Here is a 26,402-nt window from a genome sequence, read left to right as displayed (position 1 = left end):
GTTTTCCTCAAAAGTCTCAAAATAATTGCTGGATTTGCTGTGCAACTTAAAAGAAATCTTCTGTACAACCAGCTGGGCTTCATTAAATACTGTTTTGAAAGGCCCAATAATAGAAATACGAGGAAAGAAATAGATCAGATAAACTTGTCAAATAATTGATAATTTTTATCCAGGAAGTTTAGGATTAAAAATGGAGTTTAAATGCCTGAAGCATGTTCTGATGAAGCTCTATCCACTTCTCCCGTGGAACTTGATACTAATAATGATGTTTAAGAGTCTTTTCATTTCATAATTAATCTGTAATTCATTCCAGCAGCTGAGAGATGTGAGGAGATGCCTTTTGCAGGTAAAGGAGCTGTTTTTAAGTGAAGTTTTTGTTTTACAAGGCACCTTTGAAAGGGTTTTCTACCTTTCCATGCCTGGCTGGTGACAAACTCTGTACTCTCTGTGACAGTGCCGCTGTGACCTGGCCATGGAACACTTCCTTCACCTCGTTCTGCCCAGCACAGGCTTTGTGTGAGAGCAGAGCCTTGCCCTGCTGCCTGGGCTGGGCTGAGGGAAGGACTGAAAACGTTTTGTTGTGATGTTTAAATGTTCAATTCTTCCACCAGCAACAATCCCTGCTGCCGCTGGTACTTGGGTGAAGTCACGGAGGCAGCTGCTGCTCTGCCAGCCCCTGCACACATTAACCTCTTCACGCCTCCCTTGGGCTGCAGATAAAGTAGATTTGATTCAGGTTAGGAGATCAAGGTGAGAAAAATACTTATTTGTAATATAAGTTCTGATTTAGATGGCTTGGATGAGGAAAAAAAAATTACAGCAGTTTTGATAGAATCCTTGTATATCTCCCTAATAAGCTAAGTTTCTAATTTAATTGCTTTTTGCAGTGTCCAGCTGCCTGCAAATAAAGCTGTGTCTGAAGAGTAGTGGCAGTGTTCACAGCACCCATGAATTCCAGTCCCAACCTCTTCCCTATCCAGTTTTGTAAGGGATTTCCCACTGAATTGGTGCTGTTCAATGTGAAATAATTATCCATACACAAACTGTGCTTATACTTTATTTAAAAATAGCCAGTAGTTAAAGGTTCCAGTCAATAAAATACCAAACTTTTAAATTACAATATTCAAGGCTTAATTTTAACAGTCCCCCTGGTATGAAATGGCACCTTGGTTACACTGAGTGAGGGGTGAGGTTACAAGTTTTCATGTGTAGCTGGGGTTAAAAAAAACAAATTGAAATATTCTGAAGCCAAAGGAGGAAAAGAAGCCTTAGAGAGGGGCACCACTGTCACCAACCCACCAGGGCTGGAGCTGCTGTGCAGTAGATCCAAGCTGGAAATGATGGCAGCACAATCCCCTTCCAGAGGTGGGTATAGAGAATGGGTGAGCAAATTTCCTTCATGATGTTTGTGTCCATCCAGGCCAGAAGCATTGAAAGGAGCAACATTCCCCACTCACATGCAGGTGTGACCCCCCTGTGCTTCCAAAGCAGCAGGAAAAGGAGTGAGAGATGCTTGGTGCTGTCAGGAGATCAGCTGGGAACTTCCCAAACGCGTTTTGCTTTTGAAACTCTGTCCCACCTGCACTGCTCCAAGAAATGTGTGACAGCTTCCTGAACCTCCTCCATCCTGGGAAAGCGACCCTTCACTGCCTCCCTGAATCCAGGTCCTTGGTCAGGAGCTCCTGGGGTGGCTTCACTCTGGGAGAGCTGCATGGGAGGGCTCAGGAGTCGATCCTTCCATAGGAAGAAAACACTGTGGGAAGAGAGGAGCTCGGTCAGCAGCACAGCTCAGTGACCCTCAGGGAACTGGAGCTTTGGGTTGTGTCCCATCAGTGTCCCTTTGCTGTTTCTGTGTTATACAGTGTGAGAGAAACGCTGCAAGTAGCCAGAGGTTTGCTCACACAGGTGTGATTTTTTTCTGGACAGCAGCAGTTCTTGCTCAGGTTGGCAGCAGCTTTCTCCAGGGAGAAGCCACATCTGTTCCACCCAACTTCTGAGCTTTGGCAGCCTGGTAATTCTGAGGCTGCACAACTGCTTGACTGGGGATCTGCCTTTTCCTCTTAAGGATTTTCCTGGCTATTTCCCAGGACTGGGACAGGGATAGAACAGGCCCCACCCTTCCCAGGGAATTTTTGGGGTACTTACTTCTCTCCCTCAGCCCCTGCCCGAAGCTACGGTAGACGTGAACCAGAGCCCAGAACAGAACAGATTTTATTGTGACAGAAATGCAGGAGCCAGTGATGAAAGCAGCTTCCAGGGTGTAAGAACTGCCTTTGCCCCACTCCCTTATCACCTGCAGGAAAAGGGAGACACAAAACCATCACCACCTGCTGCCAAAAAGCCTTGAAGCCACAACATGCACCCAAGCACTGAATTTCTGAGAGGAGTCACCTGGTGGGAACTGGAGAAAAAGAAAAACCCAACTGGTCACTTTGAAACCATCTCAGTTTTCTGATTTCATGAGGTACAGACAGCGTGGAGTCCTGCTGTGCTCTGCCAGCTCAAACTGGAATGATGGGAAGCTGCATTTGGTAAATGGATCCCTGAGGCTGCGGGTGGCTGCAGCCCCAGGGTGGTGTTGGTGTCTGGGGGCTGTGGGTGGGAAGGAGGAGAAGCACTGGCCACTCTCAGCATTCCAGCCCTGCCCAGCATGAACAGCCTGGCTTCCCCTTGCCCTCCTCTCCCCTCAGCTCCTTTCACACATCTTGTGGGAGGTGCTCACTGATAAAGGTATTATCAGTCTTACAGAGCCAAAACCTGCCCCAAACTGGAGTTTGTTCGGCTTGCACCGCCTTGTTTTGGCTACAACAGGATCCACAGCTGTGTGTGCTGCCTAAGAAAGTCTTTAAAACACAACAACTGAGCCCTGGTCAAATGCTCTGGCACCACCTGAGGCTTGTTGTGAAGGAGAGGAAGCATTTTTGAGAAGTTGTGTATCTTGAAAAAGAATTTCTTTCATCTTTCCCTCATCATTCTTTGCAGGGACTTCCAGAGCCTCTCTCTCTCTACTCAGTTCAAGAGCAACTTGACTTCATCTCTATTGTGAAAAGTTGATCCTGGAGAGGCAGGATGTGCTCTGCTCTCTTTAAATCCAGCAGGAGCTGCAGGGAAGGGTAAAGCAACACCTCTGGACCTGAGAAGGATGAGGGTGAGACCTCCCAGCCTTGCTCCCTTACCGTGTAGAGCAGGTAGATGAGATAAACCACCTCAGGCACATTCTGAATCAGGAAAACCCACACCAGAGGTTTCAGCTCTTTTAAAATCTGCAAAATAAGATGAGATACAGCTTTTTAAAGTTGCTATATATTCTAAAAAAGCTACATATAGTTGATTTTTCATAGCATTCCAAGTGTTGGCTAAGCTGAGTTCTCAGCTTTAGCTTTGCTCTCCACTTCCTTTCTCCACCTGTGTTTTTTTAGCAGGAAATTCAGCCTCTGTTTTCCCCTGAGCTGGGCCAGGAGTGATGATGACCTTTCTGAGCACACTCAGATTTCCTCTAGCAGCTGAATGTTTTCATAGGTGACAGACTAAGAGCTCTCTGTGGCTTTTTCTCTTTCTTTTTACTACAGAAAAGTGCAGTCACTGAGGAGTGAAGTGTGGGAGAAGCAAGAGGATTGAAGCGCCAGGAGAATTTAATTTCACAATTCACCCTAGGGCTGGGGAAAGAAGAAGGGGACTGCAGCAGCCCTGGGTCTGAGCAAGGAAGGAAAAGCAGTTGAGCCACTGGAGGTGAGAGCAGTGACTGTGCCAGTGTTAGGATTGGACTTGATGTATCTGATCAGCACCAGATTCCCCCAAACCCAAAACTGGTGTGTTTTAAATGCAGGAAAGCCATCAAAACACACAGGGAGCTGTATTTTAGCTGTCAGGAATCTATGTAAATGACTAAAGCAAACACCCCAGGAGCCTAAACCAACATCAACCCCCAAAAACCCCTAAACTCCTTCCTGGTAATAAGAAACTCACTTATCTGATGTACTTTGGCCCTGATTCTGCAATCTTTCTTGGAACAGAGGCTCAGGATTTCAGAGGAGGTTCAGTCTGACGTGAAAAATGACATTTCAAGTTCACAAATCTTTAGGTTAACCTGGAAACTCTCTCTGAGGTTTGAAGGAGATGCCCCCGCAAAGGACCCTCATCTTTCTGGTGTGGTTTCCTACAGATTTAAGGCTTGGAGGACTGCTCCCAGTTCCCCCAGCCTTGGCAGAGAGGCAGAAATATTGAAGATACTGTGAATCCTCCAGATTTCATTAAAGTGATCAAGGACTGAGACTAAAACAACATCCCTCAGAACAGCCCAATGTCAATGTGACTTCACTCCGTGTGCTCAGTTCAGACACAGATTTAGACAAAACCTGGCTTCAGTACTGTTGGTGCTCTGCTTTTCTCCATCCTGGCTCCCTCCCCTGAGCCTGTGGGGCGTGAGGATGGGCAGTGCCAGGGGGCAGCTGGACACTCACTGCAATGATGCCCACGGTGACCTTCAGGCAGCCCCAGACGACGCCCGTGGCTGAGATGATGTTGTGCAGCAGCGTCACCTCGTGCAGGCTGATCAGGAGGATGCACAGGCACAGCTGGGGGAGGCAAACATTGCATGAAATCATTCCTGGGACTGTGCAGCCCCACCAAAAAATATCTGCCACAAACTCCCTGCAACAGCACGTTGGGCACGGGTCTAAAAGCTGAATTATTCCTCAAGAAGGGCAGAAGTAATTCCCTGTGTAACAGCAACCAGGAGAACAGAGAGAGCAGATAAAGCAGCAGTAAATAAGAAGTAACAGGTCTTGGGCTCACTTCCCCCATCTGTAATTTAATTTTCTGTCTCACTGCCCTGCTGGACAAGTTCCCCTCTCCCACTCCAGAATCATTTCCTCAGTGCAGGACACTGGAGGCTGAGACGGGCAGGAATAATCTTGCTTATTTCAGGAGGCCATGGGTGGGGTAGAGCTCCTGGATGCAATTGTTTTTATGGATAAACTTCCCAAAAATAAGCTCCTTTTGTGCAGGACAACAAAGAAATAGATTTTAATTCATTTTTATGGATTTTAGCTAAGCTATGACAAACCCATGGAGCTATAACCAATTTTAAGTTAATATAATAAAGGTAAGAGAGAGGCTTGCTCTTGGAAAGGAATAATTCAGCTCAGCCAGTCCCAGACCCCATCAGGAAGAGGGAAAAAGGGAATCAGAGCTCTGTACCTGTGCCTGCAGATCAAAAGTGAGCATGGAAAAGCAGAGGTTGAGCATGAAGTACTGGGACTGGAGGCTCTCCAGGGCTCCCCCCACCCGGAATGCCATCATGGACTGGCTCTGGATGAGGACGAGGGCGCAGATGACATCGAAGGAGCCCACCAGCAGGATCAGCACAAACCGGGCCTGGGGCACAGAGACACCGTGGCACTGCCACAGCAGGGGCAGGCTGGCACCTGGACCCAGCCAAATCTTCACAGAGACTGCTTCTGAGCTTCTGCTGGAACAAAACAACTTTTCCCACTGGGACAGGGGTTATTCTCAATGCTGGACTTGTAAAATTCCAAGAAACACAGGTTTGTCTTTTTGTATCCACTCTGCTGGAATTAACACTCAATTTTTCCTGCTTTAAGGATGGCTCACGTGGCAAAACATCCTTCAGAATTACAGTGATATGAAAATATTTATAACTAGAAGTTATTTCTGGAAACAGAGTTACAGTAATCCAAGTTAGTTAGAATAGTAAAAAAAACCCCTAAAATCACTTTTCACATTTATACCAGGCTTTACTCTGAAGTTCTTGCTTAATATTTAAACTGATGACTCAGCTGTGCATCTTAAAAGTAACCTGCATTTCTCTGATGACTTTTCCTTATTGGCCCTAGCAACCCAGTCTGGGTGAAGTGTGTTTAACTGAATGGATAAATAAAATGAATTGGCAAAGCTGCCTTGTTCCCTCTCCTGCTGCAGAGTCATTTTTGGATGACTTCACAGCTTTTTGAGAAACGTGATAAAAAGAAAGCACTTCCTGGAAGCACAGCAAGTGGGAATTTCACTACAAACCTTAGCAAGGCCTAGAATAGGATCCTTTAAAAAATTTACTGCTCTGAAATGCAAACAGGATAACCTGGAGTGGCGTGATTGCATCTTTTTGTTTCCTTGCAGGTTCCCTAAATCTGATAAAAACACATTTATGTGCACTGTGTACAGATTGGGATTCCAGGTGTACCCAGGTTAGATTCCTGTGACTTCAAGCCAGACATTTCAGAGGGTAGGTGAAGTGAAGGATACATTTCACAGTAATTTTCTGTAATTCTTTGATATTTCTCTTATTTTTAGGTGCTGCCATAAGAAAACTCGGAGATCAGCTCAGAGAAGATTTGCAGTTGTGGGTGTGCACATTTTGTTGTGCAGTAATGGAGCCTGACTCTCTCTTATCAGTGACATTAATACATAAGAAACACAAAAAGACAAAAATAAATTTAAAAAATACAAAATAAAAATTTTGTCTTTAACATACAAAAACAGATAAATACAAAAATACATTAATACAAATAATTTTATAAATAGTATGTAATAATAAAGATGGATGTAAATAATAAATAAAATATGCACTAAATAATAAAATAAATAAAATTAATAGAAATATAATAAAAATATCATATAAATATATAAATATATGCAATAAAATAGAATATATAAGCTATTGTATAACATGAAATATATTTATAATATATAAATATAATATATAAATATGATAAATGTGATGAGCATCATATACAAAGCAGTATATAGAGTATATATAATAGTATATAGTATATACTATATAATAATATAAGAATATATATTATACGTAAGATAATAATAGAAAATAATTTTTATATAATATATATTTTATTTAATATATATTAATATAATATATCCTATAGTATTCTATAATATAATGTAAATGTAATGTAATATAAGGTAATATAAATATTATATTCTATTATAATGTGTATTAATAATAATTACTATATTAGAATAATTGAATAATTGATGATTTTATATATATATGTGTGTATATATATATATATAAAAATTCATTTATATATATATATATAATATAAAATATTTATATATTTTTATATATGTTTTTTTTTTTTAAAGCAAATATGATCTGTGTTAGCAGAGCCATTTTGCCCTCCCACCGGTGCATTTTCAAACCCAGGCTGAGGGGAAGGGAAAGCTGCTGAGGAGCAGAGACTGACCAGCAGTTTTGGCTTCTGCTCAGCAGGGAGCACGCTGAAGTTGATGATGGAGCGCAGCATCACCAGCAGGACGGAGAGCACGAACACGGAGAGCTCCTGGCGGTTCTCCTGCAGGATGCCCCTGCTCACGTAGTACACACAGAACACTGGGGGCGAGAGGCAATGTCAGAGCCAGCTCCAGCGGGCAAACTCCCAATTCCACAGCCACAGTGTCCCCGAGGCTCCTCGGTCTTTGTTCTTACCAAGGAGCTGGAATCAGGTGATTAAAGCACTCCCTGCTGTGTTTAGCACGCAATAAATTAAATAATTGGTTATATTTTTAAATTACTTGTGAAGTACCACTGTGAAGATGGCAGTGTATGTGGCAAGTACATTCTCACTTTCTCAGGATTTTACACTTATTGTAAATGCAGGGGAGCCCAGAGGGGAGAAATGCTGCTGTGTGACTGCAGCTCAGAGGCTGAATGATTTCTTTATTATAACTATGCTATAATACATTAAAATACTATTTAAAGGAGATGCTAAAACTACAAACCTGCTTTTTCTAACTCCATATCTGACTCCCAACTCGTGACCCTCTCTGAGAGCCCAGCCCCAGGTGGGTTGGATTGGGTTGGGTTTGGTTGGATTGGATTGGGTTGGGTTGGATTGGATTGGATTGGATTGGGTTGGGTTTGGTTGGATTGGGTTGGGTTGGGTTGGATTGGATTGGGTTGAGTTGGGTTGGGTTGGATTGGATTGGATTGGGTTGGGTTGGATTGGATTGAGTTGGGTTGGATTGGATTGGGTTGGGTTGGATTGGATTGGATTGAGTTGGGTTGGGTTGGATTGGATTGACCATCAGGCTCAAACAATCCTCACCAGAATCCAACCCAACAATCACCCCAGGGAAACAATTCTCCAAACACATTCCACATGGGAAAAACAAGGAGCAGAACTGGAAATTGTTTTCTCTTTCTTTCCTCTGTGCTCCTCTATGAAAAATCCTGAGAGAATGTGCTTGCCACAGTGTGTTATCCAAACTTCTATGAATGCCACACTGAACATTATGTCCAGTTGTTTATTTGAATTAAATGAAACAGCACTATTTTTATTTTAAAAATTAAACCAAATCATCTTCCCAGAGCAATTCAGTTTATTACTCACACACCCCCTGCACAGGGTCTGGCCACTGCTTGGGGTTTGTGTGTGGAACTGAAGTGGGGAAATTTTGAAACAACCCACCCTGCAAACTATAATCCAAAAAAGAACTGAGTCAGGACAGGTCTGAGTTTTATTTTTATAAAATACATCAAGCCCCCAGACAGTTGTCACTGTGAATTTTATGCTTTTTTGGTAAAACTTAAATAAGGCAAAGGCTTTGTTCTTTCACAGGACACTGCTGCAAACACTGGTTAATTCTTACAGCAGCCAAAATAAGAACTAATTTCTCTTTCCAAAGCACTGCTTCCTTAATTCCACACATCAGTTCATCCAATTTGCTGTGCTGGACATGGGGACAGCATTGTACAAATCTTCCAATTAAACAGTAACTTCAGTCTCTGTAAACAAACCTTCAGTGAATGAAATTCCTTTTTCACTGCCCTTAACAGGGACTGAGAAAATGGGAAATCATTGGCCAATTACAAAGTGAAACGTGATTTTCTGGACATGACCTCAGGAAGACCTCAAAGGCTTAAGATGGTATTTCCTTGTTTCGCAAATTCAGCTGCTAAATCCACAGAATCTGTACAAATTTGAAAATAAACTCTTTTTTTGGTCATCAAGCCTTTTGCAGAGATGGCATATGCACATGAGTTGGTTATTTTCATGTTAATTTCTGTTTAATACAAACAGACCCACAAAGCTTCTGCTGAAACTCTGACTGGAAAAATACCCAAGGAAGGAAGCTTGGACTGTGGACACCCGAATTCTCAGCATATTATGGCTCAGACTTTAAAATAGGAACTGGTGAGTTTTTCTGGAATAGCTGAACATCCAGTTTCTCTTCTATAAGAAACTTTAGTTCCTGTTTTATCACAACATCATCATTATTATTATTACTATTTTCATTATTAAGTCCATCCAAACTGGGTTTCTTACCAACTCCAACCAACTGAATAAAGGAAATGGTGAAATCCTCCTCAGTCTGGCGCACCAGCGTCTCGATGGTCAGCCCTATGACACTCAGCAGGGACAAAATAGTGACACAGAAGTAGATCTTCACAGGGAATGAGAGCTCTGAACATGGTTTTATCTGTAAAGGGAGAAAACTCTTTAACACATCATGCAGAATAAACTCATTGCTGTTCCTAAAAATCACACTGAGGTGAGTGGGGTGAATGAGACAGTGCAGGGTTTGCTTTGGGAAAAGGAAGAGAAACTGCACAATTGGATTGAAACTGCTGAGGAAGGGAGAAGTGTAACTTTATTTCATAATTAATCTCAGCTTAAATTGTCCTGGTTTATACCCACAGCCCGTCTTTGTGCCTCACAAGGCCATGGTGTTATAACCCAAAACATTAACACTGCCCACATGCACACCTGTCAGAGCGTGGAAATAACATTTTCCTACACTTTCAGGTTTAGAAAACTGCAAAGACAGGGTCAGCGTTCTCAGGAAGGCGAAGTCCTTCTCTTCTTTTATTGAAATACTTCAGGTGGAGCAAAATCCTCACAGGAATTTAACCCTTTCTTAAATTTGGTTTGTTCAGCGGGAGGAGACTGAGGGGAACCTCGGGGGCTGCAGGGGCAGCTCCGATCTCTGCTCTGGGACAGGGACACAGCCAGGGCACCCCTGGGGCTGGGCCGGGGCGTTCAGGTTGGATTTTGGGAAAGGTTCATCCCCCAGAGGTGCTGGCACTGCCCGGGCTGCCCAGGAATGGGCACGGCCCCGAGGCTGCCAGAGCTGCAGGAGATGCCCCAGGTGGGATTTTGGGGTGATCAGCAGGGCCAGGCACTGATCAATGATCCTGAGGGTCCCAGGAGCTGATCAATGATCCTGAGGGTCCCAGGGTGGGATTTTGGGGTGTGTGAGCAGGGCCAGGAGCTGATCAATGACCCTGAGGGTCCCAGGGTGGGATTTTGGGGTGATCAGCAGGGCCAGGAGCTGATCAATGATCCTGAGGGTCCCAGGCTGGGATTTTGGGGTGATCAGCAGGGCCAGGAGCTGATCAATGATCCTGAGGGTCCCAGGGTGGGATTTTGGGGGGATCAGCAGGGCCAGGAGCTGATCAATGATCCTAAGGGTCCCAGGATGGGATTTTGGGGTGATCAGCAGGGTCAGGAGCTGATCAATGATCCTGAGGGTCCCAGGAGCTGATCAATGATCCTGAGGGTCCCAGGGTGGGATTTTGGGGGGATCAGCAGGGCCAGGAGCTGATCAATGATCCTGAGGGTCCCAGGGTGGGATTTTGGGGTGATCAGCAGGGCCAGGAGCTGATCAATGATCCTGAGGGTCCCAGGGTGGGATTTTGGGGTGTGTGAGCAGGGCCAGGAGCTGATCAATGATCCTGAGGGTCCCAGGGTGGGATTCTGGGGTGATCAGCAGGGCCAGGAGCTGATCAATGATCCTGAGGGTCCCAGGAGCTGTCAGGGGTGCCTAGAGTTGGATTTTGGGGTGATCAGCAGGGCCAGGAGCTGATCAATGATCCTGAGGGTCCCAGGCTGGGATTTTGGGGTGATCAGCAGGGCCAGGAGCTGATCAATGATCCTGAGGGTCCCAGGAGCTGATCAATGATCCTGAGGGTCCCAGGGTGGGATTTTGGGGTGATCAGCAGGGCCAGGAGCTGATCAATGACCTTGAGGGTCTCCTCCAGCTCAGGGCATTTCCACGGCGCTGTCAGCATTGCTGTGCCCAGCCTCGGCGAGCGGACGCCGTCTCTCCCTGCCCCACCTGACTTCTCACGCGGATTTGAGCCCCGTTTTTCCGCCCCCCCGGGGCAGGGAAGAGCGGAGGACGCCGGCCGGCCGGCCGCAGCGGCAGGGCTGTACTCACGGGCCCGCAGGGCGTGGGGATGAGCTGCCGGTGCCGCGGGGTGAGGTTGGGCAGGCTCGGCCCCGCCGCAGCCGCGGCGCCGCTGAGGGAGAGAGAGCGGGGCCGTCAGGGGCCGTACCACCCCGCAGCGCGGGGGGGGCCGCCCCGGAGCCCCCCATCCCCAGCACGGGCGCCTCCGGGGCAGCGCGGGGAGGCGCCCCCGCGCCGCGCGTGGTGCGGCCCGGCCCGCCCGTACCTGCCGTCCATGGCGGCGGCCGCCCTCGCCCCCCGCCCGGCCGCGGCTCCTACATGGCTGCGGAGGGGCCGGCGGCGCTTCCGGGGCCGGCCCGCCCCGCGTCACTTCCCGGCACCGCCGGGGAGCGCGGCCGGGCTCCTCCGGCCGGCGGCGCCGCCGCGGGGTCCGTCGGCGCTGGGCCCGGCTCGATGGAGGGGCGGCCGGCAGCGAGGCGCCCTGCGCGGGCGGACCCGGCTCTGCGTGCCCCGTAGCGCGCTTCTGCTTTGCTGCCTTTCCTCGTGGTTTTGGTAAAATGGCCTCCCCGCCGCCGCGGGGACAAAGGGGCGAGCCCCGCGCTCGGCTCCGCGGTGCCCGGCCGGGGATGGGCGGCCGGAGCCCGGCGCTGCCGGGGTGCGGAGAGCGCAGGTGCCGGCCGGGATGCGCTGAGGCTCCGGGGATGGACTGAGGGATGGACAGAGGGATGATGGACTGAGGGATGGACTGAGGGATAATAGACTGAGGGATGGACTGAGGCATGATGGACTGAGGGATGATGGACTGAGGGATGATGGACTGAGGGATGGACTGAGGCATGATGGACTGAGGGATGATGGACTGAGGGATGATGGACTGAGGGATGATGGACTGAGGGATGGACTGAGGGATGATGGACTGAGGGATGGACTGAGGGATGATGGACTGAGGGATGATGGACTGAGGGATGGACTGAGGGATGATGGACTGAGGGATGATGGACTGAGGGATGGACTGAGGGATGATGGACTGAGGGATGATGGACTGAGGGATGGACTGAGGGATGATGGACTGAGGGATGGACTGAGGGATGATGGACTGAAGGATGATGGACTGAGGGATAATAGACTGAGGGATGGTGGACTGAGGGATGATGGACTGAGGGATGGACTGAGGGATGGTGGACTGAGGGATGGTGGACTGAGGGATGATGGACTGAGGGATGATGGACTGAGGGATGGACTGAGGGATGATGGACTGAGGGATGGACTGAGGGATAATAGACTGAGGGATGGACTGAGGGATGATGGACTGAGGGATGATGGACTGAGGGATAATGGACTGAGGGATGGACTGAGGGATGGACTGAGGCATGATGGACTGAGGGATGGACTGAAGGATGGACTGAGGGATGATGGACTGAGAGATGGACTGAGGGATGATGGACTGAGGGATGGACTGAGGGATGGACTGAGGGATGGACTGAGGGATGATGGACTGAGAGATGGACTGAGGGATGATGGACTGAGGGATGGACTGAGGGATGGACTGAGGGATGGACTGAGGGATGATGGACTGAGGGATGGACTGAGGGATGGACTGAGGGATGGACTGAGGCATGATGGACTGAGGGATGGTGGACTGAGGGATGATGGACTGAGGGATGGACTGAGGGATGATGGACTGAGGGATGATGGACTGAGGGATGCGAGCGGCGGGCGTGCCGCAGACGAGGACCCGAGCCGGGCCCGGGCGCGGTTTGGCGGTGCTGGAAGCCCCTGGCCCGGAGGCCGGGCCGGAAGGGCCGCGGTGCTCCCGGGAGGGCCCGAGCCCCGCTCCGGTGCGGGGCATGCTCCGGGAGCTGCGGGCAGCGGAACGCGGGGGAATGGGAATGGGAATGGGAATGGGAATGGGAATGGGAATGGGAATGGAGTGCGTTGGGAATGCGCAGGGAAGGCTCTGGCAGTGGGTGGGCAGGAGCACGGCTGGAGTGCCACAAAGGGCTGAGCTGTTTCAGCCTTTCAGCGTCTGCTGCTGTTGTGGTTTTGGGGTTTGTAACGTGCTGGATGCTCTGGTTGCCATTGGCGAAGCGGTGTTAACGAGCGAGGCTTGCTCAGGGTGCGGAATTTTGTGCATTTGCTGCATTGGGAGCAATGTTTGAGTGACCTTTTGCATAACACATAAAGGGTCACGGACACCAACCTTTGGTTTTTCACTGACACATCAGCCTTAACTTCTCCAACCCTTGCAACATATTTGAGCTTTAGTTTCTATTAGTGAAAAGCCGACTCTCTAAAGTTCTTCATGGATATTTTTCCACCATAATTACTAATAGGAGTGTGTGGTCAAGGGTTGGAGAAGGTGCAAGGAGTGCGAGAGGCGCTCACGCTGCTGCCGGTTCTTTTGAGCTGGAAAATTGAGTCTTTGTGAGTAATCCAAGAGAAACAACTGCCAACCACTGCCATGTTTTCATCTGTTGGTAAACATCAGCTGCTGGTTGGCCTTGAGGGAGGAAGACTGAATTAGTTCCAGATGGAGAACTCTTTCAGGCCATTTAGACTTTCCAGTTGATTAAAGCCAGCAGGTCAGTAATTTAGGGGAGTAATTTTGTTGTTATTTGCTGTTCTGCTTCCCGGCGTGTGTGGAATCGGTGATATCAAATCTGATATCACAGCGCTGCTGAGGGTGGGGCTTTGGTTGTGCTTAGTTGGCCTTGGTTTTAATTAAGTTGTATAAACAGAAAAGCTGTGAGAATTAACTATTTTGAATGTAGCGGGGTATTTTTTAATGACCTGGAAAAGGAGGAGGAGTCAAAATTCCATTTTTCTGAACAAATTCTCTTGGCGAACGTGTATCTTTCTTCAAAGTTTTGTGTTAAACTGGGTTACCACAAGTTTGTGGTTTAATGTGATGGTGTCAGAGGGTCCCATACCTCAGTGTGCTGCTGGCATGAATTCCTGGAAAAATGGGAAGAGATAAGGGATGGAAATCTTCAGTGCATGGCTGTAGTAACTGGAGAATGTGAGGAATGGAAAATTTCACTGGGAAACAGCTGCTGTGGAGGATACTGAGACTGACACCAGTTATTTAACTCCTCAGTACCTCTTTGTGATTTATTTGAGATGCCACGTTGGACATTTAAAAAGCATTAAGAATAAAGTCTTAAAGAAAATAGAGTGAACTGCTCAAAAGATCAGGGCAGGTGCAGTAGCTCTTGTTAGAACTCTTGTGTTTCTCTTTCTTTCACAGGGTGGTTTTCTTGTTTTCTCTGCTCTGCCACTGTAACTGGCTACATTTTGTGTAATTTGTAAATTTTTTTTTCTTTTAAAAAAGCTCTGGTTGAGAGCCATTTAATGCCTTTTGCTGCCAAGTCTGCTAAAAAGGCATTAAGAATTAGTTGCAAGTGCTGATATTGAATTGCAAGGTATAGCAAAATGAGGAAGGTTTATTATTCCCATGTAACTAAATATATAACCATTCTGGAAAACTCTTGGACATATTTCCCTACTTTTTTCACCTGGATACATTTACCAGGGTAGCTCTGGGATTACTGGGAGTTACAGCCTTGATTATTGTTCTCTTTGATTTAGGTTGATTACAGGTTAATTAGTATAAAGGACAGAGATTCCTGCTTGGATTTGCTGGGTTGGGAAGATTTTTCTGGGGAGTGTTTAAAGGCAGACTGAGATCAAAGACACGGTAGAATCTGTAAGAGGAGTTAGTTATAATTGGAAAGGCTGTGTTGAGGTGCTCCTGAGGGAAAAGGACATAAAAACACAAAGTCTGGTGGGTGGGTGGGTGTTATTTTAGAATTAAAAAACCTCCCCGAGATGAGTTCTTGTTGCTTAATCTTGGCATGAATACGTCAGGAGTTCAAAATCCAGCCTGAAGGATTACAGAACTCTCTGTATCTTTCATAAAGTGCAGGTGAAATGTGCTCTTTGCTGCACTTGGAATATAAAATGTCACACATGTTTTTTTTTTCCTTCTTTCCCTTTTTCCCCTCCTCTTAGGCAGAAAACATGGAGCAGCCCACATGAAGAAGCATGAGGAGTTTATATTCCTGCAAGATGTTCCTTGGAGGACCAAGCCCACTTTTCCAGGCGCCTGGGAGATGAAGCATTGACCACATGACATTGTCATTTCAACAAGTGCTGTGTCAGTGTTGCTTTGTGTGAAGGACAAATATTTATTTCTTCACCTCACCATGTCGGCCGTGACCCCAGAGGCCCCGAGCCCTCCTCAGCTGGAGGAGAAGCCAAAGGGAAAATCCCTGTTCCAGCTGGGCTCCCTCTTGGCTAACAGGAGTGAGAAATTAGTGATTGCTCGCAGTGACAGCTTGCCAGAGGAGAATGTCCTGAAAATCACCATCACAGAGACCACGGTCATCGAGTCCGACCTGGGCATCTGGAATTCCCACGCCCTCATCTACCTCACTTTGTGGTTTTTCTTCAGCTTTTGCACTCTGTTCCTTAACAAATACATTCTGTCCTTGCTGGAGGGAGAGCCCAGCATGCTTGGTACCCTGCTTTTCCTCAATTCCAGGGGGAAATGGATTTATTTTTTTGGAATGGGAGCCCCAAAAGCTGTCAGAACTCCCAGAACTTTGGGATAACGCTGCCAGGCACAGGGTGGGGTGGTTGGGGTGTCTGAGGGATAAGAGTTGGGCTGGATGATCCCTTCCAGCTCAGGATATTCCATGATCCTATGGCTGATATTCCCAGATTGTCCCATGTAAAGCTGGGGGAGAGAATAGTTCAATTGGAGTGAAAAATGCTTGGCTTGGAAGCTGTGGAGAGGGATCTTGGGATTTTGGCCAGAAAAGTGATTTCTGACACTGCCCTTTCCTCCAGTTGCTGAAAGATGAAATTTTCCTCGTAGAAGAGCTTTAAGAGAAAAAAAAAACCAAACTTTTTTTTTAGTTTTCTGTGCTGGAGGATTTAACAAAAATTCAAATTTTGAGTAAGTTGTTGATGCTCTCCAGAGCTGTGCAGTGCAAGAGTTGCCTTTGGTGATCTCTGTTATCTGATGGCCATTTGAGTTCTTTTTTTGTCTTCTTAAGGGGCAAACAAAGAACAATTTATCTGTGAACCAGGTTTATAAACATTCGGCTTATTGTGCTGCCTTGCTTAGATGTAGAAGCAAAGGGCTTTTGTGAGATTATATAAAACACAGATTTTATATTTATAAAATACACTTTTTCTATTGTATAAAACACCAAAAAAAACCCACCGCACAGATGTTTGTGCCAGAGATTTTGTCAGGAAAATGGGTTTGTTGTGTGACCTGACAGCCAATTTTGTGATCTGGCTTCATTTCCCCTCTGTGCTCCTCCTTTAGGTGCTGTTCAGATGCTTTCCACCACCTTCATTGGCTGCATCAAGATGTTTGTGCCGTGCTGTTTGTACCAGCACAAAACCCGCATCTCCTACCCCCCCAACTTCATCATGATCATGCTCTTTGTTGGATTAATGAGGTACAGGGGAAGCATTTCTGCATTATCTCTGCTAATATTTGTTGATAAAATAATTTTATAGGATGATGATGTTTATGTTCCCACCCAGAATCTCGCTAAAAAAAAAAAAAAACAAACAGCAGTACCAACAACACACCAACAAAAAACCAACCAAAAAAACCCAAAAAACCAAAAAACAAACAAACAAACAAACAAAACCCACAAAACAAATAAAAACTCCCAAAAAACACAACAAAAAAGTACCAAATCATAAAAACTAAAAGTCTAAACAAAAATCCCAACCATCCAAAAATTTTAAAACTTTTAACCCTTCCTTAAAAAATAAAAGCTTTAATGTTACTCCTCCTCAGTCTAAAAGAAAAAAAAAACCCAAAAACCTAAGATGTTAAAAAGAAAAATTCTAAGTAAAAAGAAATAATAGAGTAATTTTTAACTAAACTTTTATTAACCATAGACTAAACCAATTTCTCCTCCAAAGAAAAACTACATTTTAAAAAAATGCATAATGAACCAAAAAACCTGCTTCAATAGCTACCAACATATAAAATAAACAAAAAAAAATTAAAGGAAGTGTATTAATACCCTCTATCTCAAAAAAAAAAAAAAAATCTATCCTTAAAACCCTCAACCCTGAAGTTCTGTTCCCATGTCTCTCTGCCTTTTTATTCTTGATGAGGTGTTTGGAGTATTTCTCTTTCTCCACCCCTCCAAAAATATCCCAGGATAATCTTATTTTTATTTGCTGTTTCTATTCCCAGATGTTTAATATTTTGGCCTTCCCATCACATTTACATTTTCTCAGAGCTCATTTCTCTTTCCATTTATTTTCTTCCTGCTCTCTTTTGAGGCTGATGTTTGTTTAGTGCATTAATATTTATCAGCCTTTTGCCTCAAAATTCATCGAGGCTATTAAAATTTATCTTTTGAAAGGTAAATATTTGCTGGGTGCTGGGGTTGTATTAGTTTTGTGGTCAAGGAGGGAATAAAAATGCCTGGTTTTGTTTCCTCTACCCTGCAAAACTGATAAAGAAAATCAAATAAGTGATAAATTCAATTAATTTCAGAGTTTAAACTGTGGTAATTATGTAGCATATCTAATTTGCACTAAATATGGATAACTGCAGATAAAGTTTCCTTGGTGAATTTCTGATTCTCAGAAGATTTTTCACTTTTCTGACTGAGCCTGTTGAAAACTTTGGCTTAAAAAATGGTCACTTGAAGCTTGGAGTGTGTTAAAAAGTAAATTTGTTTTCTAGGAATCCACTCTGCAGCCAAAGGCATTCCTCAGTTGCCCAAGGGTGCCTTTATTTGCTTTAAATAAATAATGTTTAAGCCATAGCTGAAAGAAAGATCTGACCTTGCAGGTGCAGCAGAAACCACAGCGCAATTCTTTTTATGCTGAGTGTCCAAGAGTAGCTCTTGAAGGATTATTTTAATTTCTTCTGGTGCACTAATTTTTTTTTTTTAATTAATTTCTTGTGATTTTCTTCTGCTGCAGATTTGCAACAGTGGTCCTGGGCCTGGTCAGCCTGAAGAATGTGGCAGTTTCATTTGCAGAAACTGTGAAAAGCTCTGCTCCTATTTTCACTGTCATCATGTCCCGGATGATTTTGGGGGAATACACCGGTGAGTCCTGAAATGAGATTTAATTCCTCTTTTTTTTAATTGGCTGTGATGAAAGTATGGCCTCTAAAATATAATAAATGCAGCTGGAAGAATCAGTCTGAACACAGCCTGACTGAAATCAGTCTGAGTTTGTAGAATTAAAAGGGGTTGGTGGAAGGGGATTGTTGTTATTTTTCTGTTTTTATTGCGGCTTTAAAAATCTGAATTTCGGTGCAGTCCTTTTCTCTTGCTGTTCGGAATTACAAATTGTCCCAAATTAAATTTCAAATTTAATTTAAAAAAAATTTAAAAAATAAGCGAGATCATTTTGCTCTGCAGGATTGCTGGTGAATCTCTCCCTGATCCCTGTGATGGGAGGGTTGGCTCTGTGCACGGCCACTGAAATCAGCTTCAACATCCTGGGCTTCTCTGCAGCTCTGTCCACCAACATCATGGACTGGTGAGCACCGGGTGTTTTATCCCTTCTAGCTCCATTTTACAGGCTCTGACACACAAAACTTCACCCCTCTGACAGCTCAGCACCTCAGGTGCCAAAAAGTACAGGATGGCTCCCGTGGCAGTGCTGGGAACAAAAAAAGTTGTAATAAAAAGCAAAATAAAAAAGCTCTTTACAGAGGAAAACCAAGCCAGGGCAAGAGGTTCTTGCTCCTGCTAAAACACTTCACAAAAGTGATTTTTTTCTTTTGTTCTCTGCTTTTTCTGGTGAAATGCTTAGGTGAGATTTTTTAGTTTTATTTGTTTGGTTCTCTTCTTTTCTAGTGAATTGCTCAGGACTTTTTAGTTCCTGTCCAACTGGGTGTCCTTAAATTTGAGGTGAAGTCCCCAAGGTCCTGTGAGGTGTTTTTTAACCAAATTGAGTAGAGAAATTTCTGGAGTTTTGTCCTTTTTAAGGAGACAAAGGGTAACTTGTTTACTCCATTAACAGTGGACACATTCCTATACCAGGGCAGCTCTGGGAAAAAGCAATTAATTTTATTTTATACCTTTTACTTTGTACCTCATATTTTATACCTTTTACTTTGTACCTCATATTTTATACCTCACATTTTATACCTTTTACTTTGTACCTCACATTTTATACCTTACACTTTATACCTCACATTTTATACCTCATACTTTATACCTCATATTTATTTTTATAAAGAAAATCACTTAACATTGTTCATTCTGTACAGTGCGTAGGAATGTTGGTATTGAAAATGCATTTTTAAGAAATTATTTTCTTCCTCTCTCATATCAAACAGCATTATTGAGATTAAATAATAAAACTTCATTAGACCAAACTCCTTTCTGTGCTTGTAGAAAACTTTTATCTACCTGAGGATCAATTAATTGATTGATTTGTCCTAATTATAATACAGCTAAATGGTGGGCTTTAATTAAAGTGTATGTTTAGTGAAAAAAATTTAATTTTTAAAAAGAAATTACATTATTTTAAAAAATTAATTTAAAAAAAATTAACAATTTTTGTTAATTTTTTAAATTTAAAAACACATTTTAACAAATTAAATTTTAAAAGTTAGGGTTTTTTTGTTAATTAAACTTTTCTTTTTCTTCTCTAGCTTGCAAAACGTCTTTTCCAAAAAACTACTCAGTGGAGATAAATACAGATTTTCGTAAGTACTCAAAATATTTCATGTTTGCTTCTATTAGGGCTCCATAAAGAAACTAAATATTTATCATTATATTGCACAAAGGTGTAAATCTGATCACCTCTATCATTTTATCAGGGTAAGAAAACTCCCCTGAGCTCCCAATCAGTTACAATTCCCAGAAATAAATATTTTAAAAGAGAAATATCAACAAAATATAAATATTTATAAAAATCTATACATATTAATAAAATATTTATTTAATACTTATTAAATAATTATTATTTAATCGAAATATTTTATTAATATATAACTATTTTATATAGATATATTGCATTAAATTATAATGTTTTATAAATATAAATATTGAAAAATAGAAATAAAACCCCTAAAAATAATATTTTCACAGCAGTGGTGTGCAGAAAGCAACTTTTTATCTCTGAAACGTAAAGCAAGAGTAAAGTTTTGTGCTAAAATCTACCTTTGATAAAATATTTGTATTTTACCATGAGATAAAAAGCTACTTTTGGTTTTTTGTGCCTTTCAGCTTCAGTCCCTGAGAGCAAACCTCTCTCTTTGCTTTGAAAAATGAAATTTTGAATAATTTTAATTTTTTTTTTCTCCTTTGTAGAGCTCCAGAGCTTCAGTTCTACACAAGTGCTGCTGCTGTGGTTATGCTTATTCCAGCTTGGATATTTTTCATGGTAATTTGAATTCATTATTTTAATGAATTTAGAGATTTTAAAAATTAATTTAGTTGGGTTTTTTTTAATTGTGAGCAGAATGTGCAACAAAGGATAATCTCAAAATTTACCTTTTATCCTTCCCATTCATTTTATTTGAAAAATTAATTTTTGATTTTTAAAAAAATCAGCCTGAAATACAATTCACCCAATGTTTGCAAGAGATTGGGGCAGTAAAAAAGAGAAAATTTAAAAAGAAATTCATTTAATAGAGATGTGAGTTAATCCAAAAAGCCTGAATTTATCTCAGGATTTTTGAGTTCAAATCATGATTTTGCCTCGGTGCATTTGAGCATTGAGATAAAGACTTGAAACAAAATCTGGAATATTTGTTGGCTTTTTGTTGCTGTTCATGTGGTGTACAGGAATATTAACTCTGAAAGCAAATATGTGTTGAGAAAAAATTATTGGATCTAAATGTTTTATATGTTTTAGGTTTTGTTGGGCTAAAATTTAAATGTAAAACTTTGTTTCTGATGGGTGTAAAATCACTTAAATTTTTCTCATTAACTAAACCCTTAAATTAAATTAATTTTTTTTTTATTTTAGGATGTGTAAATTTTTTTGGAGAAAAACTTACAGGATCTAAATGTCTTGTATGTTTTAGGTTTTGTTTTTAGGGCTAAAATTTAAATTTTAAAATTTAAAATTTAAAATTTTAAAATTAAAATTTAAATATTAAACAGTTGAGTGAAAAATCACTTCTAGGTAGGTTTTTCTCATGAACTAAACCCTTAAATTCCAATTTTTTTGATTTTTTTTTTTTTTTGGGAATTCAGGACGTGCCTGTGATTGGGAAAAGTGGGAGGAGCTTCAGCTACAACCAGGATATTGTGATTCTCCTCCTGATCGATGGAGTCCTGTTCCACCTGCAGAGTGTCACAGCCTATGCCCTGATGGGGAAAATCTCCCCTGTGACTTTCAGGTAAAACTGTCAGGAGCATTAATTTCTATTTCTTCATCAGGAGCACTATTTTATTTTCTTTGATCAGGAACACTGTTTTGTATTTTTTTATAAGGAAACACTATTTTTTTTTTTTTACAGAAACATCCTTATTTTTTTGGTCAGAAACATTATTTTTTATTTTTTTGTCACGAAGATTTTCTATATTTTTGTCAGGAATATTATTTTATACTCTTTTTGCCAGGAACACTATTTTATATTCCTTTCCAGGAACACTTTTTCTTTTTTTTTTTTTTTTTTTTTGTGGTTAGAAACATCATTTTATATTTTTTTGGTCAAGAACATTATTTTCTATTTTTTTGCCAGAAACATCATTTTCTGGTTTTTGTCAGGAACATTTATTTTCTATTATTTTTTACCTGCTCAGTGTTTCTGCTTGAGATCAAGACATCAAAGGTAGTGTGCCAAGAGAAAAATCACAGCATGGATGGGGCTGGAAGTGGAATTTGAGGTGGCATTTAAAAAAAAGGAAAACCAAAGGTGTTTTATAAAGAAATTAATGAGGTAAATCACAGAATAGTTGGGGCTGGAAGTGGAATCTGAGGTGGTATTAAAAAGGGGAAAACTAAAGGTGTTTTGCAAAGAAATTAATGAGGTAAATCCTCAAATGGCTGGGGTTGGAAGTGGAATCTGAGGTGGTGTTTAAAAAAAGGAAAATTAAAGTATTGTGCAAGGAAATTAATTAGGGAAATCACTGAATAGTTGGGGTTGGAAGTGGAATCTGAGGTGGTGTTTAAAAAAAAGGGAAAACTAAAGGTGTTGTGCAAAGAAATTCATGAGGTAAATCACAGAATGGCTGGGGCTGGAGGTGGAATCTGAGGTGGTGTTAAAGAAAAATGGAAAACTAAAGGTTTTGCAAAGAAATTAATGAGTTAAATCACGGAATAGTTGGGTCTGGAAGTGGAATCTGAGGTGGTGTTAAAAAAAAAAAGAAAACTAAAGGTGTTGTGCAAAGAGATGAATGAGGTAAATCACAGAATAGTTGGGGCTGGAAGTGGAATCTGAGGTGTTAAAAAAAAAGGAAAACTAAAGGTTTTGCAAAGAGATGAATGAGGTAAATCACAGAATAGTTGGGGCTGGAAGTGGAATCTGAGGTGGTGTTAAAAAAAAAGGAAAACTAAAGGTTTTGCAAAGAGATGAATGAGGTAAATCACAGAATAGTTGGGGCTGGAAGTGGAATCTGAGGTGTTAAAAAAAAAGGAAAACTAAAGGTTTTGCAAAGAGATGAATGAGGTAAATCACAGAATAGTTGGGTCTGGAAGTGGAATCTGTGGTGGTGTTTTAAAAAAAAAAGGAAAACTAAAGGTTTTGCAAAGAAATTAATGAGGTAAATCACAGAATAGTTGGGGCTGGAAGTGGAATCTGAGGTGGTGTTAAAAAAAAAGGAAAACTAAAGGTTTTGCAAAGAGATGAATGAGGTAAATCACAGAATGCTTGGGTCTGGAAGTGGAATCTGCGGTGGTGTTCAGGGCCAAGGCTGACATTGAAGCCTGGCTGTGGGATGTGGCAGAGCTGCTGTCCCCTGGTGTCCCCTGGTGTCCCCTGGTGTCCCCTCGTGTCCCCAGTGTCCCCAGTGTCCCCAGTGTCCCCTGCTGTCCCCGCAGCGTTGCCAGCACTGTCAAGCACGCCCTGTCCATCTGGCTCAGCATCATCGTGTTTGGGAACAAGATCACCAGCCTGTCAGCCGTGGGCACACTCCTGGTCACCGTGGGCGTCCTGCTCTACAACAAGGCCAAGCAGCACCAGCAGGAGACCCTGCACAGCCTGGCCATGGCCCCGCAGCCCCCAGGGCCCACCGAGGACACCGAGCCCCTGATCCCCACGGATTTGGAGCCCTATGATTGATGGGGCTCTGCAAGGAGACCCTCCTGGATGGGGCTGTTCCTTTGAATTCCTCAAATCCTCCTGGATGGGGCTGTTCCTCTGAGTTCCTGAAATCCTCCTGGATGTGGTGGTTCCTCTGAGCTCCTGAAATCCTCCTGGGTGGGGCTGTTCCTTTCAATTCCTCAGATCCTCCTGGATGTGGTGGTTCCTTTGAATTCCTCAAATCCTCCTGGATGTGGCTGTTCCTCTGGTTCCTTTGAGTTCCTGAAATCCTCCTGGATGCGATTGTTCCTTTGAGTTCCTCAAATCCTTCAGGATGTGGCTGTTCCTCTGAGTTCCTTTGAGTTCCTGAAATCCTCCTGGATGTGGCTGTTCCTCTGAATTCCTCTGAGTTCCTGGCAGGTCTTACCCAGGATTTGAAGCTAGAAGGAGCTGGGAAGGATCCAGGAAAGCCTTGGGAATCTGATGCTCCTAAAAGAGGACCTGGAACGTGGTAAATGTGGGCTTTGCTGTCTCTCTCTGACTCCCAATCACATCCAAGCCTGTGCTGGTGGAAGAATTTCGGTGTCCTGTGGGAGAACAATTCCTGTCTCCCTCCACATCCAAACAATGTGAAAATGGGGCCCCACCACGGAATTCTGCTGGCAGAGGGATGGAATTGGTGCCTCGTGGAAGTTTGTGGCTGTTGCTCTGCCTTTCCTGCATCCTCCCTTATTCCTGAGTGCTGGAGAGATGGAAGGAGGTCCAAGGAGGAGATTGTCCCACCCTGACCTCGCCTCAAGCCCTGAGGGCTTTTTGGGCTCCCAAAAATTACCAGATCTCCAGGAGCACTTGGACAGCACAAGAAGGGATTTTTGGGGTGGATTTTGGTTTCTGTACAGGGCAGGAGTTGGACTGGATGGTCCTTGTGGGTCCCCTCCCACTCAGGATATTCCATAATTCTAAGAGGGATTGGAATTCCCACCCTTCTCTCCCAAAAAAATCCCAACTTTATAGGTTTGCTTGAAGCAAACTGTGGGAAATAAGCTGTGGTGAGCACCTGCTGCTGGCTACAAATCCAGGATTTGTAGTGGTTTAAAATGTAAAAATTGAATGTGGAAATATTGCATTCTTATAATTCGTTGGCAAAAATGAAATGCAAATATTCACACATGTACCCTGTGTAAATGGAGTGTTGAATTCAGTATTTGTAGTTGCTTAAGAGTTAAAAAAACAACCACTGAAAATTGTGGTGATAAAGGAAGCAGGATCTCTGTATTTCTGTAAAAAACCATTTTGTTGTTTTAATTTCATTTTATTATGCATGAGGAAAGAAATTGATGGGGTTTTTTATATTATTTCTAAGAGTGCAGCAAAAGGCTGCCTTTTAGAATCTCAGGGTTATGAGTCTGACCTGTGTGTAAAATATCTTATTTCTGATTATATAAAGAAATCTCATAGGCATCTGTGACAGATGGCAGGAATATTAACCATAAACTGAGGCAAATCTATATTTCTGCTGCTTTCAAGTTTCCTTTTTTTTTAAAGGAAATTTGTTTTTGTGGTAGATCAAAGATTAAAAGTTAACTTTCCTTTTCAAAATTCTGAAGAACAGTCGGCTTTGACAAAAATAAAGCACACATGTAGCTACAAAAACATTCACATGAACTTTTTGGGAACAAAACTTCAATTAAAATGAGTGGATTTTAATAACTGCTACTATTCTGGAAGGTTGGAGCATGGATATATAGTGGTCTTTATGGTAAAAATAATGGTTAACAGGAAAATACAAGTGGAATTCTGTAAAATTAGATTTCCACATCTCAGTGACTACCTGGGGCAGATGCCCCAAAGATCTGAGGGAGAAAAATGCCAATTTTTTCATCCTTGTGTATGTGATATGTCTGTGGTATTTTGTTTTCTTTTGTACTCTTGTCATTTTTATAAAAGCTGTGGACTGTGGAGCTCTGTGTATTTTTTTTTTTAATTTGTTTTCTGCTAAATACACTGAGATTTTTGAAAGTATAACTACAAAAATGTGTGGTTTATGTCATATTTCTGCTTTAGGTGACAGAAATCCCAGCTCTGCTCTCACATATATCTCATAATTTTAAAATCCAGCAGGTTTTTGTTTTTCTGTCACCCTGGGAAGATTTGGGAATGGGATTTTAACCCCTCCTGCTCTGCTTGTGTATTTTTCTTTGCCATCTTTTTTTTTTTTTTTATTTCCCTCAATTAAACAAACCAAAAACCTTTTTATTCTCCAGTCAGACCAATAAATCTTCTTTTCTTTTGTGTAAACAAAGAGGTTTTTGCTCTTTGTTTTAAATTCTAGAGGGTGTCCCAGCCCAGCTCTTCCTGTGACAGAAAAATCGAATTTTTGGCAACATTTTAGAGTTTCTGTCCTTGCATTTCTCGTGGCCACACCCAGGTACCCGTGACGAGGACAAGCTCTGTCAGCTGGAGCCGTGCACTTTATTTATTTTACATTTTTCATTCACTCGGAGCATTTCTTCCTTAAATGTGAATTCCTGATGCACTGAGATGCAGGTGGAAAGTGTTGGAGCACTCCCTGTGCTTCTTAATTCCCATTATTCCCCATTATATCCCGTTATTTCCCATTCTATAGCATAATTTCCCCTCACATTGTCATATTTCCAATGGGGGATGGATAATTAGTGCATCATGGGGATCATAATTAGGATAATTAGGGATCTGCTGTTCTGGGAACCTGGTGTCACCTCTGTCCCCTCCTCCCTCACACTCTCACTCATTCCCATGTAAGAACTGCAGCTTTTGGTTGGAATCAAACTTATTCAAACGCATTTATTCAATCCAGTTTATTCAGATTTATTCCAATTTATTCAAACGCCGCGCTTCGACGTGTAATTAAATGCGGCCCGGCGGTGCCAACGCTCCATTCCCAGCCCTGCCGCCCGTTCGCGGGGTTCATTAAAGCCCCTCGGCTCGGCCGTTCTGAGGGGGGAGCGGCTCAATTAACGCCTCATTAACGCCCTGCATTAATGACGGCGCC

At 43.0% G+C, this 26,402-nt stretch overlaps 3 protein-coding genes across 7 annotated transcripts; 1 reads left to right on the top strand and 2 right to left on the bottom strand.

Annotated features, from left to right (window-relative positions):
* Positions 1-1,044: 1,044 nt before the first annotated feature.
* LOC110470355 (uncharacterized) lies at positions 1,045-11,457 on the bottom strand. Of its 2 annotated transcripts, XM_077788131.1 has the most exons (9): positions 11,432-11,457; positions 11,197-11,278; positions 9,303-9,456; positions 7,221-7,366; positions 5,200-5,376; positions 4,461-4,574; positions 3,177-3,263; positions 2,146-2,293; positions 1,045-1,753 (listed from the first exon to the last, which is right to left on the bottom strand). In XM_077788131.1, the coding sequence occupies exons 1-9, from the start codon at positions 11,440-11,442 to the stop codon at positions 1,722-1,724; spliced, it is 951 nt and encodes a 316-aa protein (XP_077644257.1). In that variant the 5' UTR covers positions 11,443-11,457; the 3' UTR covers positions 1,045-1,721. The 2 variants fall into 2 exon arrangements, with proteins under 2 accessions (XP_077644257.1, XP_077644256.1); XM_077788130.1 differs by lacking the exons at positions 11,197-11,278; positions 11,432-11,457 and adding an exon at positions 11,000-11,137 and having other exon boundaries at positions 5,200-5,493.
* Positions 11,458-11,480: 23 nt separating this feature from the next.
* Positions 11,481-13,015, bottom strand: LOC144247449 (uncharacterized). The gene is made up of 2 exons (XM_077788241.1): positions 11,749-13,015; positions 11,481-11,647 (listed from the first exon to the last, which is right to left on the bottom strand). The coding sequence occupies exons 1-2, from the start codon at positions 13,013-13,015 to the stop codon at positions 11,481-11,483; spliced, it is 1,434 nt and encodes a 477-aa protein (XP_077644367.1).
* Positions 11,584-25,332, top strand: SLC35E2B (solute carrier family 35 member E2B). Of its 4 annotated transcripts, none has more exons than XM_077788123.1 (9): positions 11,584-11,718; positions 15,178-15,684; positions 16,505-16,640; positions 18,139-18,266; positions 18,585-18,705; positions 19,829-19,882; positions 20,490-20,562; positions 21,381-21,526; positions 23,170-25,332. In XM_077788123.1, the coding sequence occupies exons 2-9, from the start codon at positions 15,372-15,374 to the stop codon at positions 23,408-23,410; spliced, it is 1,212 nt and encodes a 403-aa protein (XP_077644249.1). In that variant the 5' UTR covers positions 11,584-11,718; positions 15,178-15,371; the 3' UTR covers positions 23,411-25,332. The 4 variants fall into 4 exon arrangements, with proteins under 4 accessions (XP_077644249.1, XP_077644251.1, XP_021385534.2 ...); XM_077788125.1 differs by lacking the exon at positions 11,584-11,718 and adding an exon at positions 11,785-11,821; XM_021529859.2 differs by lacking the exon at positions 11,584-11,718 and adding an exon at positions 12,893-13,748.
* The last annotated feature ends 1,070 nt before the right edge of the window (positions 25,333-26,402 follow it).

The sequence above is a fragment of the Lonchura striata genome, chromosome 24 (genome assembly GCF_046129695.1).
Source record: "Lonchura striata isolate bLonStr1 chromosome 24, bLonStr1.mat, whole genome shotgun sequence".
NCBI classification, from domain to species: Eukaryota; Metazoa; Chordata; class Aves; order Passeriformes; family Estrildidae; genus Lonchura; species Lonchura striata.
Note: the sequence above shows the minus strand (reverse complement) of the source record. Positions and strands in the feature narration are given on the sequence as shown.

Excerpts from the sequence above, each read along its gene's own strand:
- LOC110470355 (XM_077788130.1), bottom strand. The coding sequence starts at position 11,047 with ATGCTGACAGCGCCGTGGAAATGCCCTGAGCTGGAGGAGACCCTCAAG. Across the intron at positions 7,367-9,302 it reads TATTCAGTTGGTTGGAGTTG|TGTTCTGTGTGTACTACGTG; the intron begins GTAAGAAACCCA and ends TCTCGCCCCCAG. Across the intron at positions 1,754-2,145 it reads GCAGGGGCTGAGGGAGAGAA|TGTTTTCTTCCTATGGAAGG; the intron begins GTAAGTACCCCA and ends CTCTTCCCACAG.
- LOC144247449 (XM_077788241.1), bottom strand. The coding sequence starts at position 13,015 with ATGCCCCGCACCGGAGCGGGGCTCGGGCCCTCCCGGGAGCACCGCGGC. Across the intron at positions 11,648-11,748 it reads AGCGCGGGGCTCGCCCCTTT|GGCGCCTCGCTGCCGGCCGC; the intron begins GTCCCCGCGGCG and ends CCGCCCGCGCAG.
- SLC35E2B (XM_077788123.1), top strand. The coding sequence starts at position 15,372 with ATGTCGGCCGTGACCCCAGAGGCCCCGAGCCCTCCTCAGCTGGAGGAG. Across the intron at positions 19,883-20,489 it reads GGAGATAAATACAGATTTTC|AGCTCCAGAGCTTCAGTTCT; the intron begins GTAAGTACTCAA and ends TCTCCTTTGTAG. Across the intron at positions 21,527-23,169 it reads ATCTCCCCTGTGACTTTCAG|CGTTGCCAGCACTGTCAAGC; the intron begins GTAAAACTGTCA and ends CTGTCCCCGCAG.